This window comes from Cyphellophora attinorum, assembly GCF_001299255.1.
Source record: "Cyphellophora attinorum strain CBS 131958 chromosome Unknown Contig61, whole genome shotgun sequence".
Lineage (NCBI taxonomy): Eukaryota > Fungi > Ascomycota > Eurotiomycetes > Chaetothyriales > Cyphellophoraceae > Cyphellophora > Cyphellophora attinorum.
The window spans coordinates 34,182-50,208 of NW_017253289.1; the positions used below are offsets into that span (position 1 = coordinate 34,182).

Sequence of the window (16,027 nt, forward strand, 5' to 3'; positions counted from 1 at the left end):
CCGACAAGCGCTTGCGAGACTTACCTAGAGATGGCCCCTGCATTGACTGGGACAAACTCATGAACTGAGTCGGACTCAGAGGATGTAAGGCATGAATAGCCAGACACAGGAGGGAAGACGGCAGCCACGACACATACCGAGGCAGAGGCCTCCCCAGTCCTGATTCCTGATTGGCGAGAGAACAACCGCGGCTGCCAAGTCGGCAAGCAGAGGCGTTGCGGTTCTCGGCAGTCGCGGTCGACTTTGGCCAGCTCCCTTCATCAGCGATACATCTTCTGTGATTGCCGTAGTCGGCTTTTCCACCCGACATGAGCGAGTCAATAGTGTCTTGGTGGCACGTTGACCACAGTTTCCCAACATGGCCGGAGCCGAATCGTTCCGCAGGCGCCGCGCACGCACTGTTTGTATCCTTTGTCATAACCGCAAGGTAAACTGCGGCGCTGTGGTAGTTACCGCACAAGTTACTGATCGAGGCAGCTGAGATGCGACTTGGAGAAGCGGCGTGCCGGCGGACTCAATGCGTGTACGAACTGCCTCAGCGGTGACGCCGTGTGCGAGTAAGGCGCCATTCGTCCAAGCTGCCCACTGTCGCTGACCCACCTCAGACCAAGAACATCTGGTAGAGTCGTCAAACCCCGGAGCACCAAAACACTGAGAAGCAGCGGTACCAGATCCCACAATTCCTGGCCAGTTCTACTCCCTCTGCCACCACAAAACCCGGCGGGCCCCATTGCTCAGAATGTCGAGGTCCAGCCCAGGCATCAATTCTCTGACGACAATGCTTCCTCACTGGCGCAAACGCCGCAAACACAGCCACCTGAGGCCCAGGCCGCCATGTCCGACATAGTTGATGCCCCGAGCACTGCATCTGGCGCTGCATACCTCAGTGGAACTATAATGCCATTCTTTGCACAGGAAGCTACCGTCGTGGATCGCCAACCCGTCCCTGATCGTACTTGGCAGCCCTTGCTACCTCCAGAGCTTCAGGAGACGTGCATAGAGTCATACAATGAGTTCTGTTGGCCGTGGTGCCCAGTGATTGACGAGCATCACATTCGGAAATCAGTCGAACAATCACCTTCCCCACTGCTGGTGAACGCACTAGCACTCCTGGGCACTCGAATCCGTCCGCCCTTGGTAGAACATGCTGCTCCGCCGAGTACTATCGCCGCGCGAAGACGTTATTCTACGATGACGAGGAGCCTGATCATTTGGTGTGCTTACAAGCGATTTTGCTCTTCTACTGGTGGGCTCCTCGTAGCCCAAACAATGTCAATCGAGATGCTGCGTATTGGTGGACAGGACTTGCTATCAAGTACGCACAGCAATTGGGTCTACACCGCGAGCCAAAGACCTTTGAACATGTGGGCGGCGAAGCATCGCAGGGCCTACGGCGTCGAATCTGGTGGACGCTGTTTGTACGTCTCTCTCCTGTCAATTGATCCTGCATGTGGCTGACCGGTCGCTAGGCTCGTGAACGACTGACATCAATATGCCAAGGTCGGCCATGTACCATCAATCCGGACGATTGTGATGTCAAGGCGCCCTCCGTTTCTGACTTCCCAAATCCATCCGATGAAAGAGCTTTGGTATTCATCCACTGGGTTTCCCTGTGTGCCATCATAGGCAGAGTCGGCCAACACCTGTTCCGGAGTCATACACCCAGCTTCCCTTCCGAGTTGGCTAAGGAATTGATCAACTGGCAAGACGCGTTACCGACTCCACTCAGACTACCGCTTGCCTCAGCCACCTCAAGGCCGTTCTCCAGGGATGTTCACAAGTTACATCTACCATACCTGACCACCATCACCATTCTGTACATGAATTGTGGGATGCAGCAACGAGATGCCACTTTACCACAAGTTCATACTCCTGCACTCATTGCGGCATCAACAGTTTCCCGAATATTCAAGGATCTGCTTGCTCGAGGTCAACTGCGCTTTGTAGGCGCTATTGCTACTTGGTACGTTGGGGTCGCCATAGTGGCTCTGCTGTCAACACAGCGCATGCCACATCTATTCAAGAGCGGCGCAGACGACATTCGCATCTTAAGACTGGCTTTGAAGGAGCTCGCATCCTTGTGGCCCACGGCAGATATCTTCGTGAGAGGGTTTGAACGATTGAAAGCCTTTGATTACCTGGACAACAATGGAGGCCTCCCAAACGCCATCAGCACAACTGGTCATGCGGATCAGATGCTGGATCAGTCGAGCGGCGTGTCCAATATGTCTCCGACCAATAACATCATTGCTGTTGGTTGCGATTCGAGACACACTACGAACAACTGCAAGAATGGCATTGACTGCTTTAGCTACTTTCCGTTTGCTACTGGCCAGACAAGCTCTCTCATTGCAGACATTCTGGCGTCGGAAAGCGGAATCCTTGATTTCCTCGCCGAGGAAGACTTTTACTGGCTCGGCGATCCGAGTTCGACATTACTGGATCTCTACCAGTCTGCAGTTCATTTCGATCCTGCAACGCTCGATAGTACGCTAGTGTTCTGAAACTAGATGTCAATCCGATGTAGGCTACCTTCCATTTCCTGTAGGTCACCTGTTTCAAGGGTCGAACCGATCCTGCTAGGATAGCACACACAGTGTGTCTATGGGGCGCGCTTCCCATTATTTCTCGATGTACCAGGCTAAGTCACTCTTGTCATCAAACTCGAACGCCGTGAAGCCATTGCCCAACATGGACCAGCGGTTCGAGCTCCGATATTCGATGTCCATATCTTCCGACCTCAACTCTCCACTGGACAACTGCTTGTATAGCATTCCGCTGCCAGCGAACAGCGCCGTCACTTTCCCGTCCACGGTACCTTGCTTATACCAACTCTTGCAACTTCCTCTGTAACGAAATATGTCAGCAGCGGTTACTCACCACCAAGCTAAAGGCGTTTCTTTCGTTGGCACACTTACGTCCACACCAAGCGCTCATGCAATCGATCGCCATAGGCCATCAATTGGTCCACTACTGACGTTTTCGGCGTCACGCAATGAATGTCCTCGGTGGCGATCTTCTTGATCCACCTTGTCATCCAATCGGCATTCCAGCTTAGGGCCTCAAGAAGCGAGCCATGTCCTGCCAGAGCACGCGGTCCCAGCATCGTGAAGTAATTCGGCATGTGCGGAGCTGCGACAGAGAGGTAGGAAGCAGGTGCCTCCTTCGACCAGAGCTGCTGCAGATTAAGGCCGGATGTGCCATATGTCGGATATGAAGGGCGGAAGGACACGTCGAAGCCGGTAGCGCATATCACTGCAGGCAGAAGAGAACGTGGTCAGTAAGGGAACAGCTCGGTCGGTGGTGCCAGAGGCCGCCTAAGGTGGTGACCAAGCAGGGCGGAAAGTCACTCACGGACGTCTGCCTCAAAAATTTTCCCATCGGCTGTGTGGATGTTGTTACCGTCGATGTGGTGATGGCACTCGTTGTCAAGTCACAGTTTGGCTGCAGGAATGCCTCCAAATATCCCTCGCCTGGCGTGATGCGACGACATCCCAATGGCCACTTGGGAATCAACATGTCGCAGAGTCTTTCGTCGTACTGCAATCGTTCTCGCATCTGCTTCTCGGCTGTGCGCATTGCTTCCTGGTTGGCTTCGGAGCCTTTGATGAACTGTAGTCGAGTACGTCAGCGAGATAGGAACAACGGCACATTTGTGTGGACGATCGTGAGGGCACTTGCCATTCTGAAAGCCTTGTTTGTCCTTGCGATCATCGCCTTCCTATGCCGCTTCATGCTCTCTGGATTGCAGCGGAACTCCGTCTTTTGTTCTTCGGTATACATGGGATTCTTGTCTACCTCAGCGCTGTCATCTGTGCCCAGGTGTTGCGACGGCGGCACACGATAGTAGATCCACGCTGGGCCTCTAGCAAAATTCATTACCCTCGTTCCCTCCAGCTTGATCAGTTGTGGCACGATCTGGATACCAGATGAGCCGTTGCCAATTACAGCGATGCGCTTGTGCGAGTAATCGAAGTCATGGTCCCAAGCTGCAGAGTGGGTCTTCTTGCCTGTGAATGTATCGAGGCCAGGGATGTTGTTGGGCCACTTGTACGTGTCAAGGCCGCCTTGGGCGGAGATGAGGATCTCTGCATGCTCTGTACGCTGAACGCCGTTGTGTTCCACGACGACGGCCCAGACACCGGGCTCGGGCTGCCACGTCGCGGACTTGACACGAGTGTTGAGGTGCACGTCGCGGTCGAGTGACCACTTCTTCGCTGTACGCTTGATATAAGCTTGAATCTCGGCGCCGCTGGAATAGAAGCGCGTCCAGTCGGGGCTAGGGTCAAAGGGGAATGCCTGAGCGCCTGGGTCAGTTCGAAGACAAACTGCAACGGTGCGAGGGGATCGCAGGCATTCGATGAGGCTAGACGTACGTAGATGTGAGAAGGTACATCGCACTGGACTCCCGGATATGTGTTGGCCAGCCAAGTCCCTCCAATGTCGTGTCTGGCTTCAAATATCTTGTGCTCTACCACTCCCCGTAGCTCTGGATACTTATGCTGCAGCTTATGCGCCATGATGAGGCCAGAGAAGCCCGCCCCGACTGTGATGACTCTGATTTTGCGAGGAGAAAACGCCAACTGGTTCTTGAATGGCACATCTGATACTGGGGAGAACACTGGCTCATCATCAAGACTGCGGACAAACGGTACGCCATTCTTGTGTCGCGTCGTTGTGCCATTCAAAGGCTGCCGGACGACGTTCTGTATCAGAGGTACCTCGCCGTCGGTGGCGCAGATGGCCTCACTGAATGGTTCCAAAGCGTTGGTGTCTGCAGCTTCGTGGAAGCCATTCGTGGACGGCACGTGTTCCAGGAGAGGCATGTTCAAGGTATCGTGATGCTTGTGGAAGCCAATTTCCTGGTGACAGTCGTGGCATCAAACGGGCATCGGTGTTGTTTCTATACTTTGAGAGATCGCTATGAGCGTACAGTGTACAGACTATCGTAATCATGGTTTGTATACGCATGTCCGCTTGCTGTAGCTTTGCTCGGCTCTGGTATGCCGCTGTATCGTAGAACCTAGGCCGGATCGATGCATGCTCTAGGTAGGCCGGAGGACGTTGCCGATTTGCTGGCAAGACTGAGAGCCGAGTCGGCAGTCAAGCAATGCCGGAGCCAATCAACTGGGCGGGGTTGGTCACAGCGGGATGCCGAGGATCTACAACACGGGCCGCCCCACCTCTGTATGTCGCAGGTACCATTTGATGCCTCTGATCCACCAGAGCCCACTGAACATGCTATATTGAGGTAGCTGTAAGACGATGTTGCAGAACGTGTGTCAACCCTCACTCGTCAAAGTACAGGTTGGTCAGAATGATCGCAGCCATGCCCGAAGGTTACGCGCCCGCCCGTCAATTTGATGGCAGCATACCCGTCGACCTCTCGCAATGTCAAGGCAAAAGTGTGATAGTTACAGGAGGGGCACAAGGCATCGGAGAAGCATATGTCAGGGCGTTCGCTTCCGCAGGCGCTTTTGTGACCTTTTGTGACATCAATGTTGAGACCGGGCGGGCGCTGGAGGCCGAACTTGGCAGCCAAGGTATCTGCTTCGTCAAAGCCGATACGCGGTCATGGGAAGAGCAGACCGAGCTCTACGAAGCTGCGGTTTCGAAGTCGCCGCATAAGAGTGTCGACATCGTCATAGCAAATGCTGGCATAGGACGTGGCTCCGGCGACCCAATGATGGCACTTGAAGATCCGAAAAGCAAGCCCACTAAACCAAGTATGCACATCATCGACATCAACCTGATCGGCGTCATGTATTCATTGAAACTCGCTATCCACTACTTTCGCCGCAGCCCGGTAGCCGAGGACCGTGACCGTTGCTTCATCTTCGGAGGCTCGATCGCAGGGTATGTGGATAATTTGAGTAGCTGGGAGTATTCCACTTCCAAGTTCGGGCTCAGAGGCTTGATGCGCACCGTCCGTCGACAATCCCATCATCAGCACATACGAGTGGCGTACATTGCGCCTTCCTATATTCGAACGGTCATACAGTCCGCGGCTGTGTACGAAGCAATTCGAGCGAAAGGTATCGAATTCGCAACCACGGAAGGTTGCGTAAATGCCGCAATGAGGATCTGCTGCGATAGAAGCATCAATGGTCTAGCGCTTGCGATTGTGCCGGAGTCGGTTGCTAAGGAAGGCTTCATCCATCTGGACATGGATGACGAGAAGGACACCGACAGCTTCGTGGCGAAGTTTCAGGAGGCTGTCATTAACCTACGCGGCGACAACTGGAATTGAAGACTTCGCTGGTCTTTCAATCTGGAGTGGAGATGAAGATGTTTCCGATGCACGGCTCTCGAAGCCTGGCATAGGACTTGATCGCTCCGGCCCAATGCAATCTGTGCTATCAGGCCAGCGCAAGAGACTCATACTTGGGCAACTTCCATTTGATATCCTCCCTCATCATCCACTTCCCGACGTTGATCTTGAAAAGAGCTGCCAGACCTGCCAGTACGTTGAAGCCGAGGACACCAGCCCTTCCGTTAGGCAATGACATACCGCCCTCGTCGACCAGTCCTTTTTGCACCTCCTCCATATAGGGCCTGAACGTAGCCTCGTAAGATTGTAAGGCCCTGTCGACACCACAATCATCAACGATCGCCAACTCTCCCGCCAGGATATAGGCGCCAACGAGCGCACAAGTCGTGCCCATCCCCGTATTTACAGAAGGACAGTAGCCTGCATCGCCTAGCAACACGATTCTTCCTGCAGACCAACGCTTCATCTGCACCAGAGCTATGCGCTCGCAGTAAAAGTCTTCTGATGTCATCATAGCTCCGATAAGCTCTTCAGTACGCCAGCCTGCGCCGTGCATGAACTCAGCCATGGCACGCTTTTCAGCTTCCGTGTCGCCACGCGTCAGACCGCTGAAGACCTTTGGGTCGGGCTGTCCGCCGATATAGACTTGAATGAAATCCGGACTCGACCTCCGAGTCATGATACCACGCTTGCCTGTCGACAGGTATCCGGTTGCGTTGAAGCCCTCTCCAGGTTGAAGAGCTGATGGCGAAGTGAAGTAAGCTACCACTGAGCCGCCAGCGATCGGGTGCAGCGGATCTTCGATAGCATCCTGCTTCGCAAGCATGAGCTTCCTCACGCGAGAGTGAACGCCGTCAGCCCCAACCACGAGGTCGTAGGTTGATGAGGTTCCATCCGAAAGCTTCACGTTGATCCCCTCAGAGGACTCCTCGAAAGCACTCGCAGTCACACCAAACTTGAATGTCACACTTTCCAAGCAGGCCTCTCTTAACAAGCGCACAAGGTCGCCTCTCATAATCTCCCAATCCGTCGTAAAACTCTGCAGGCCTTTCCCACTCTTGTTTACCGGAAAGCTGCCCCAGACTCTGCCCTTTGAGTCGACAATGCGGATGCCCTGTTCGGGGGCCATTTTCGAGCGGAATGCCGACTCCAGGCCCATCCTCTTCAGCACTTCGATCCCCGGACCGCGGAGGTCGATCTGAAGACCAGATGTTCGAAAAGTGGGGAAATGCTCGACGACGGTAACATAATGCCCGAGGCGGCTGAGCCAGACTGCTAGAGCATTTCCTGCGACGCCGGCGCCAACGATAAGGACCTTCATGATGTTGTTACTTGGAGCGAATGCAGAATTCAGATGTGACTCTTTTTATCTTCATCTCCTGGCAGCCAGCAGCATGAGAGGCTCGGTCTGTAGAAGTCGGTCTGTCAGCTCGGCCGATCACCACCAACCTTTGGTACAGAGCCTGCAGCGTTTGCGACCTCCTAGAGAAACCGCAGCAACCCGGACATAAGCGGCAATTTTTTTTGCCAAGCCCGAATTTCTCGGTCTTCTTCTCCGTCTGGCATTCCCTGTCTTCTTGTCGTTCCTCGAGATGCACCGCTGTGTCTTGCACCTCCGCAGAACACCATGGAAATGCGACGTCGGCGTGACCGGCACTATCTTGTATCGAATGCCGCAGCCGGAAAGTGAGATGCGACAGATCAAATCCTTGCAAACCATGCATCATTCATCGAGTGCCTTGCAACTACCGGGACCCGACGCCAAACATTGTCCCGAGCGTCCAAGCGGTGTCGAATAAGCGCGCGATTCGGCCAGTCCGTGAAGAACTATCTACGTCCGCAACAACAGCCATGCTTGGTATCAGACTGGCATCGCCTGAATCGAACGTCGTTGCGGAAGCAGGAGGAACCGTTTCAGTTCGGCGACCATTGAGCGAGCAAAGGAAAGCCGTGGCAGATGACCAGAGCTCGTCCACATCCACGGGTCGCCCAGCCGCATCTCAAGCCTTCGACGACGTTCGCAGGCCGATGGGACTGAAGAAGACCCGTCTCTTGAAAGTCAGCGATACAATCGGCGTCCTGTTCGGGAAAGCACCAGAGGTTGGTCATGCTGCAGAATTCTGGCCTTCGTTGCTCACCACCATAGTTCTCAAACATCATGAGATGCTTCGCCAGGGCCAGTGCGTCGGCTGCTGGACTCGATGGCGTACCGGACGCAAAGTCGGATGTCAAGGAGATTGGCGTCCTGCTTAGCCAACACAAACAGCTGTCCAGAAGTGCAAAGGCGAGTCGTCCGAGCCGGGCGGCCTTTGGCGAAGTCGTTCTTGAAATGCCAGATCGTCATACAGCAGATCGAATGATGGATCTGTACTTCGGATTCTTCGAATCAGTCCATCGTATTCTCCACGAGCATAGCTATAGAGTCGATGCGGCTGCCTTTTGGACGAATCCCATCAGCGCTTCCATCAAACAGCGTCTGCTCGTCGTGTTGGTAACCGCCATTGGCTCTTCTGTTGCTTCAAATCGCATCAAACATTCCGCAATCGAGAGCTGGATCCATGCATCAGAAATCTGGCTAGCAGGCCCGCTGGAGAAAGATCGTCTGGACATGATGGCGATACAGATACACTGCCTGACACTGCTGGCTCGCTTGGTGAACTGCGTAGGTTCAGATTTGATGTGGGTGTCGGGTGGTGCTCTGCTCCAGAAAGCAATGCAGATCGGTCTGCATCGAGACCCCAGACATCTTCCGTCGATGTCCGAACATGCGGCAGAGTTGAGGCGTCGGCTGTGGGCAACGATTATCGAGTTCGCTCTATCAAGTTCCCTCGACTCGGCAATGCCGGTCAGGCTCAGGCTGAAGGACTTTGACACCGAGCTGCCGCATGACTCCACAGACGAAGAGATGCTCAATGACAACAGCGCCTCGGTAGACCCAGCAAGCAGCACCACACGTAGTCCAAATGCCCAGATCCTTCTGGCGAGATCTTTCCCGCTCCGCTTACAGGTCGTCAACCTGATCAACGACTTCCGCGTCGATGTAAGATACGAGGAAGCCATCGACTTCACCCAGAAGATCCTTGAGGAATGCCGCACTCTGGCGACGGCACCTGCATTGCTGTCCCATGAACGCTCGCTACTCGATCTCCACGTCAGGCGACTGCTGCTTGCCTTGAATGCCCAATTCGCTGTCCAAGCGCGCGCCGACCCTATATACCATTACTCCCAATTTGTTGTCATGGAGACTGCCCTTGCCTTCATGACGCCTGAGCCAGACGAGGCATATTCGCGTCTGTTGGACGTGGGCGGTGGCATGTTCCGTGAAAGCATCCGGATGGCCTCGACTCTGCTTTCCTTGCAACTGCTCTCAGAGACACGCGCACATCTGCGCGATGGCATCCTGGAACGCAGCGGACCAAGAAGAGAACCTTGGAAAACGGCCTTGACAAGCCTCAGCAGTCTTACACGCAGCCGAATCCAGCAGGGCGAGACCAATGTAAAGAACTACATGTTCTTAGCCATGGTGCTGGCAGAGGTGTCTGCTCTGGAGGAAGGTCGAGACGTCGACGTGACCATCGCAGCTGCTGCAAAGACTGCTCTGCAGGAAAGCTATGACGTAGTTGCCGGCGTGTTTGGCTCTCGCAGCAAGGAAGGCCTTCTCGATGGTGATTTTGACAGCGTCTCTGTCTGGGATTGGGATATGGAAGATCACCTCTTCCTCGGCGATGTCGATTTGATTTAGCGACCTTGACGATATCAATGTCGACTTCGACCAGGAGTGGCAGCCAACACGCGAAGAGTTCTGTCGCGGTGTCAGCCAAGACTTGCGTGACATCAAGGCGCGTTTTGGTGCCTGTCGGCCTTAGTAAATTATACGCCTGCGCGTCGCGCGTCTTGCCTTCCCAGGGTCTTCCCGAATCACTTTCTTGTTGTCAAACCATGCGGCGTACCCGTCAGCTCGATCGAAGGATCTTGCTGGTACTCTAGCAGTGCCCATATGCCATGATGCGACTTCTAAACGATGAATGCGGCCTTTGGAAGCTTAGGCGGGCAGGGCACGATCGACTGGCGAATGGGCCGGCTCATGGCGCGTACTGGCCCGTTGCAGTGTTCATCTTGCGTGATTCTTCGACCAGCGAGGATTGGTAATTGCACTGATATTGACAGTGTCTCGAGTCATTGTCTACCCTTCAGCGCCCGCCGCTGCGACTGGCAGTCGTTCCGTGAGCATCGTGACCCCGCACCGCGTACAGGATTCAGAGGATATATTTCTCTGCGCCCTCACGGAAACGCACTTCTGTCACCGCGAATAAACGATTGAGGCACAAGACCTGCAAGATGTCTTGGGACAGACTACCTGCGGAGGCTACGCTTCACCCGAAACCATTTCGAGCGAACGTATCTGATCAAGAGCTTGAAGACTTCAAAGACCTTCTGAGATTGTCCAAGCTAGGACCCAAGACATACGAGAACCTACAGTCCGATGGACACTTCGGTATATCTCGAAACTGGCTTGCCTCTGCAAAGGACCATTGGCTGCACAAGTATGATTGGTACGCAGCTTTGCACGTGTCTGTGGTTCGTCGCTGACGAACAAGGCGGAAAACCGAGGCGCGGATCAATGCCCTGCCAAACTTCACGGTGCCCATTGAACACAAAGACGCGACTCTCGACATCCATTTCGTTGCTCTCTACTCCGGGAAGAGGGATGCACCACCTCTGCTGCTCCTCCATGGCTGGCCAGGCAGCTTCCTGGAATTCGTTGGCACGTTGGAACTGCTCAAAAGAAAGTACACTCCAGAGAACCTGCCGTTCAGCGTGATCGTTCCTTCACTGCCTGGCTATGGCTATTCCGCTGGGCCTCCACTGCATGCAGACTTTGGGTGCGAGGATGCGGCGCGTATGATGGACAAGCTCATGGTCGGGCTAGGCTTCGACAGCTTCATTGCACAAGGTGGCGATATCGGCTCTGTCCTAGCGAGAATACTGGTGACCACTTCTGATCACTGCAAGACAGCGCATCGTAAGACTCTACGGAGCGCTCCTTGAAGATGTACTAACTCGCGCAGTCAACATGAGCATTGTACAGCCTCCTCACGAGGGAGCGATTGAGGCTTTGAATGAGAAGGAGCGGACTGCGTACAAACGGGCGCAAGACTTCGCCACAACAGGCAACGCATACGCACGTATGCATGGTACGAGACCAGCGACTATTGGTTTGGCACTCTCATCCAGCCTCTGGCTCTCCTCGCATGGTAGGTGCGATTGCACTGCTCTTACGTGTCGACTGACAGATTTCTGCAGGATCGGCGAAAAGTTCCAGCAGTGGTCCGACACGGATCCATCACTTGACGAGATGCTCGATTCCGTCACGCTCTATTGGTTCACCGAGTGCTTTGCACGCTGCATTCACCCCTACCGCCAGTTCTTGAACCAGTCTTTCCATACCAATCCCAAGTATTACATCAAGAAGCCGTTCGGATATTCATGGTATCCCAAAGAGCTTTCCCCAACGCCGAAAGATTGGGTGGCTACAACTGGCAACATGACCTGGTTCCGAGCACACGATGAGGGCGGGCACTTCGCGGCTTGGGAGAAGCCAGAGATTTTCGTTCGGGATATGGAGGACTTCACGGGTGAGCTCTGGGATGCGGTGAAGTCGCGGTGAGATGATACTCGATCAATTGGACCGACAGTCACTTCTTCCGACATGAAACAATTCGACTAGGTCTACAGCTTCGAAGTCCGAGCGTCCGATCCGGTAAAATAGTCCACGGCAAAACTGTACTTCGGATCATAGTGTAGCTGCCAATATGCATCCCATATTTTTGTTGTAATCGGTCCCACCTTTCCATCTCCGATCGACTTTCCATCAAGCGAGGTGATCGGCATAATTCCGCCAGCAGTTGTGCAAGTAAAGATCTCATCGGCCATGTAGGCGAGCTCAACGGGCACGACTTCGACCCGTGTTTCCATGTTCATGCCCGAAGCAACCTCTAGCACACTTTTCCGTGTCACTCCGTGGAGCACTCCTCGATCTGGTGTGTACAGAATGCCGTCCTTGATAAGCACCACATTGAATCCGCTTCCTTCCGTTAAGTTGCCGTCGCCGTCAGTCAGGAAAGGATGTCCAGCCTCACGATCCGCAGCCTCGAACATACCTCGCGTGAAATCTCCCCACTGCAGATTCTTGACCGTCGGATCTATAGAGCCAGGCGGTATTCGTCTCACGGTCCGTGTCACGATAGCCTTGCCGCCCGTGAGCTGCTCTTGCGGCGTCATGACCCAGACAAAGGGCTGGACGAACATGTAGAGTGCATTGCGATGATCTCCCGGCTTCGAGCCACGGACACCGCGCAGACCACGCGTCAAGATCAACATGACATACGCGTCTCGCAAGCCAGAACGAGCGACCATATCGACAAGCATGAGCCTAATCTCAGCCAGACTGTACGGGAGCTTCATCCGCAGTTTTTGCGTGCTAGCTTCGAAGCGTTTGAGGTGGTCATCCAGTCGGAAAAAGCGTCCATCCCAAACCCCGGGAACATCGTATGTGAGATCGCTATGCAGGAACCCCTGGTCGAGAAGCGGGATGCGCGCTTCCGCAAGTGGTACGAGGTTGCCCTCCACCCATGCTACCCCTTTGGCGAAAGCTTCCTGCTTCGAGCGTGGGCCGCGGTGCGCTTGTCATATTCGCCGAAGAGGCGAGTCATCGAGGCCATCTTGTTTGATGGTCCGTCACAAGGTCCGCTTTCGCCCCTGATCAATGTTTATGATGCTAGATTCTGAGCGCTGCTGGGAGATGCAGTCTCCGCACTCGTAGGCTTAGGTACGCATTAGATCACAAGCCACAAGTGAAGAACCGCGGCTGAAACTCCCAAAACCGTGCCACACTGTTGTGGCTGAAGTGCTTGGCATGAGGCTTTGGCGTTGGCTTGATGGGATATGGTCCTTTGCTGGCTAGGTAATTTTGGCCATTCAATGCAGCGCTGTCAGCGATGGCCGACCGTGTATTATGCCTCTTCTGCTTCCACACACATGGTCATTGGGATGGGCGCTGCGCCATCGTTCAACAATTCGAAGGATGAGGTTGAGATGGGATATATTTGCTTCGATGTGATCGAAAAACTTATTCAGATCTGACAGGACATCACAGCGCTTTACATCCTTTCTGATGAGCCCAACGGCCTCGGCCTCGGCCTCGAACTACAGACTCCAATCAATTCCACCAGGGGGTAGACAATCTGGCCCGCCTGCAGCTGCAAGCAGCCGAGGACGTGCCCGAGCAGCATCCGCGGCTTTACGCCGCCAATTACAGCCTGACACCAACCATAACCAGATCAGCTTCCCACATCACGGCGAGGCTGATAGAAGAGTTGGAGTACCGCAGCCTCGGCACTGCCTCGATTGTCCAGAAGCCTATACAACGGCATGTTTCCCTCAATCGCCTTCCGTTGGCGTCATCAGGCACCTCGGAAACCAACATGCTCATCCTGTACCAGTCGTATCGGTATTCAAAGGAAACCGATACTGTCCACCCGTACGTACTGTACTCGGCCGTGATTCTGTTGGTAGTCTTCTCCATGACGAGTCGCCGTGTGCAAGTCCTTCTGAAGGCAAGAGCCAACGGCAGAGTATACGTCGAGGAAGAGTACAACTAATCTCGCTCGCTTAGCGTTTCATGCTAAAGATCAGTCTCTTCGGCACCCACAGGCTGAGCTCTGTGGTGCTCTCGATTTCTTTTGGCTGAGACTTTGTCTGATTAGCCGCGGTAAGTGTCGACGTCGATGCCAGTATTGAGCTCACGACGTGGCTTCATGCTCCGCTCGAGTGACGCTCGTAGCCGGATGTGTTGACAAGAACACTCTGCACAAATGTTGCCGAGTCCTAAGAATTCGCATGCTGTTGATCACAACGGCAACACGTCTCGAAAGAGAATCGAATCAGCTCAACAACCTCGAACTCAGCTTCTCCGTACATATTGTGCATGGCTCTTTCATCCCATTGGCGGGCGCACCTGGTGGTGCCAGCGTCAGACCTACTGTCGGACTTTCAGTTGAGCGAGGCGGCTGCAAGAAAAAGTGACGCTGCTGGACAAGTAGTGTCAGGCGACAGACTTCTTCTGATCCTCCAGTCTGCAAGCACTCATCACAGCCATCCCTTCCACATTCCTGGGAACGCTGTCGTGGGCGGCTGTCTCTTCACCAAACAAAATCGCTGGCCGCAGCGATGTGGATTCGGACGCTGCAATAGGACTTTCGTCGGAGCAGTGGGCTCGATGTAAGAACTCGGGTACGGAGCGCGGCCCGATGTCGACTCGCTATCATACATGTAGTAGCATGGCGTGTGAGCGAGAGTGCTGGCGATGTTGCACCATTCGTTACCCGCATCAGACGTTTACAGGTCGGCTCGAGCTATACCACTAGAGAAATGCGTTCAGTAATATGGCAGACTTGCCTTCATTCGGTGCCATAGTTATGAGACCTAGGGTGAAGACGGACGGCAGAAGATGATAAGCGAACCCTCGAGGAACTCTTTGGCTTCTGTCCTGGGATCAACAGCATCTACCTCTTCGCTATGGAACGGGTTCTAGCGGATGGCATAGGCCGCAGCTTGCATCAGCAACGGCAGAGCTTCACCCTAGTTCCACAGTCCACGGCGCTCCTCGACCGTTGGCTCTTCTGACCCGCAGCCTTAGCCCGTCACGGCGCCTGCATCGTCAGCTCACCGCAAAGCAGGTCTGCAAAGGCTGACGACTGCGACATTATAGTTCTGGTGTGAGAGGACCTTGACCTGGGGAATGCTATTCATCTTTAACGCGGCTCAATCTGACCGGGCCTTAAAGTCGTGTCCGGATCCCTGCGCCGCAGGTTTCAACTCCGCTCGTCTGGAGCAGGAGCCAGAGACTTACGCATAGGCAAGGGTCACACGACTGCTATACATCGTGCATCTCAATCTGAGCTGCTGGCAAGGTAATGGCATGCAGTCTTCACGGCGGCTGAGAATAGGCTGTTTTTGCCGAGCGAAGCCTAAAATTAAAGATGTCCTCGGCGAGCTTCTGCCATGCGACGACGTACAGGCTCATTTGCACTAGCAGCCCGATCAGGCTCTGGAAGCGATATCTCCCTGTGCTCAGGCAAGAACAGTGTGTATGCGTCTTTATCCAAGCTTTCGTTCGATTCTGCCAATACATGGCGCACTCCTGACCTGTACTTACGACGCATTTGGTGTCCAGACTCAGAGAAGCATGGTAGAAATCAATACAACCACGCTTCCGGCTCTTTGATCGGGTCTCACTTTGACTTGGCGCTAAATTGGGCGCCGAGAAAGGCATGCTACCGTTCATGCTTCAACTCCATATCCTGATGCACGGAACAGACAGACCCGCTTCCATACATTGATATAGCTTCTAGATGTTGAGTCAATACACGTTTTCGGTGTATGGACAGGAAATCAGATGCAACCAGCAATCAAAGCTCGGCTCTGCCGCCACTAGCTTAGGTCACAGATGGTCAGGTGCAGTGGTCATATTTGCCTAAATTCATTCGGGACCAGGCAGATCCTCGGTTGCCGTATCATGAGTCCCCGGGACTAATGAGAAGCTTTGTGGAATTATCCAAGCGATGCTTAACGGAATGCACCGATGCTTAGCCGGTGCACGCGAAGCTGACTTGCTGGCGTACAGAGTCCAGCCTCAACTCCGGCACACCTTCAAAGCAACCACGGCTCTCGGTATCGCGTGCAGAGGCTCGTCTA

The 16,027-nt window shown here is 54.1% G+C and overlaps 7 protein-coding genes across 7 annotated transcripts; 4 read left to right on the plus strand and 3 right to left on the minus strand.

The window, feature by feature from the left end:
* Positions 1–358: 358 nt before the first annotated feature.
* Positions 359–2,504, plus strand: AB675_3885 (Cutinase transcription factor 1 alpha; the record flags this gene model as incomplete). The annotated part of the gene is made up of 5 exons (XM_018143976.1): positions 359–427; positions 478–557; positions 606–1,013; positions 1,106–1,418; positions 1,470–2,504. The coding sequence occupies 5 exons, from the start codon at positions 359–361 to the stop codon at positions 2,502–2,504; spliced, it is 1,905 nt and encodes a 634-aa protein (XP_017994373.1).
* Positions 2,505–2,621: 117 nt separating this feature from the next.
* On the minus strand, positions 2,622–4,826 carry AB675_3886 (putative sterigmatocystin biosynthesis monooxygenase stcW; the record flags this gene model as incomplete). The annotated part of the gene is made up of 6 exons (XM_018143977.1): positions 2,622–2,847; positions 2,919–3,255; positions 3,355–3,384; positions 3,438–3,612; positions 3,664–4,299; positions 4,377–4,826. The coding sequence occupies 6 exons, from the start codon at positions 4,824–4,826 to the stop codon at positions 2,622–2,624; spliced, it is 1,854 nt and encodes a 617-aa protein (XP_017994377.1).
* Positions 4,827–5,329: 503 nt separating this feature from the next.
* On the plus strand, positions 5,330–6,250 carry AB675_3887 (5'-hydroxyaverantin dehydrogenase; the record flags this gene model as incomplete). The annotated part of the gene is made up of 1 exon (XM_018143978.1): positions 5,330–6,250. The coding sequence occupies one exon, from the start codon at positions 5,330–5,332 to the stop codon at positions 6,248–6,250; it is 921 nt and encodes a 306-aa protein (XP_017994381.1).
* Positions 6,251–6,359: 109 nt separating this feature from the next.
* Positions 6,360–7,592, minus strand: AB675_3888 (uncharacterized protein; the record flags this gene model as incomplete). The annotated part of the gene is made up of 1 exon (XM_018143979.1): positions 6,360–7,592. One exon carries the CDS (start codon positions 7,590–7,592, stop codon positions 6,360–6,362), a length of 1,233 nt encoding a protein of 410 aa, XP_017994383.1.
* Positions 7,593–8,122: 530 nt separating this feature from the next.
* Positions 8,123–10,013, plus strand: AB675_3889 (uncharacterized protein; the record flags this gene model as incomplete). Its single annotated transcript, XM_018143980.1, has 2 exons — positions 8,123–8,371; positions 8,418–10,013. 2 exons carry the CDS (start codon positions 8,123–8,125, stop codon positions 10,011–10,013), a joined length of 1,845 nt encoding a protein of 614 aa, XP_017994388.1.
* Positions 10,014–10,609: 596 nt separating this feature from the next.
* Positions 10,610–11,939, plus strand: AB675_3890 (Epoxide hydrolase 1; the record flags this gene model as incomplete). Its single annotated transcript, XM_018143982.1, has 4 exons — positions 10,610–10,824; positions 10,870–11,294; positions 11,341–11,530; positions 11,576–11,939. The coding sequence occupies 4 exons, from the start codon at positions 10,610–10,612 to the stop codon at positions 11,937–11,939; spliced, it is 1,194 nt and encodes a 397-aa protein (XP_017994375.1).
* A 62-nt stretch (positions 11,940–12,001) lies between these two features.
* AB675_3891 (putative branched-chain-amino-acid aminotransferase) lies at positions 12,002–12,688 on the minus strand (the record flags this gene model as incomplete). The annotated part of the gene is made up of 1 exon (XM_018143983.1): positions 12,002–12,688. One exon carries the CDS (start codon positions 12,686–12,688, stop codon positions 12,002–12,004), a length of 687 nt encoding a protein of 228 aa, XP_017994371.1.
* Positions 12,689–16,027: the final 3,339 nt, after the last annotated feature.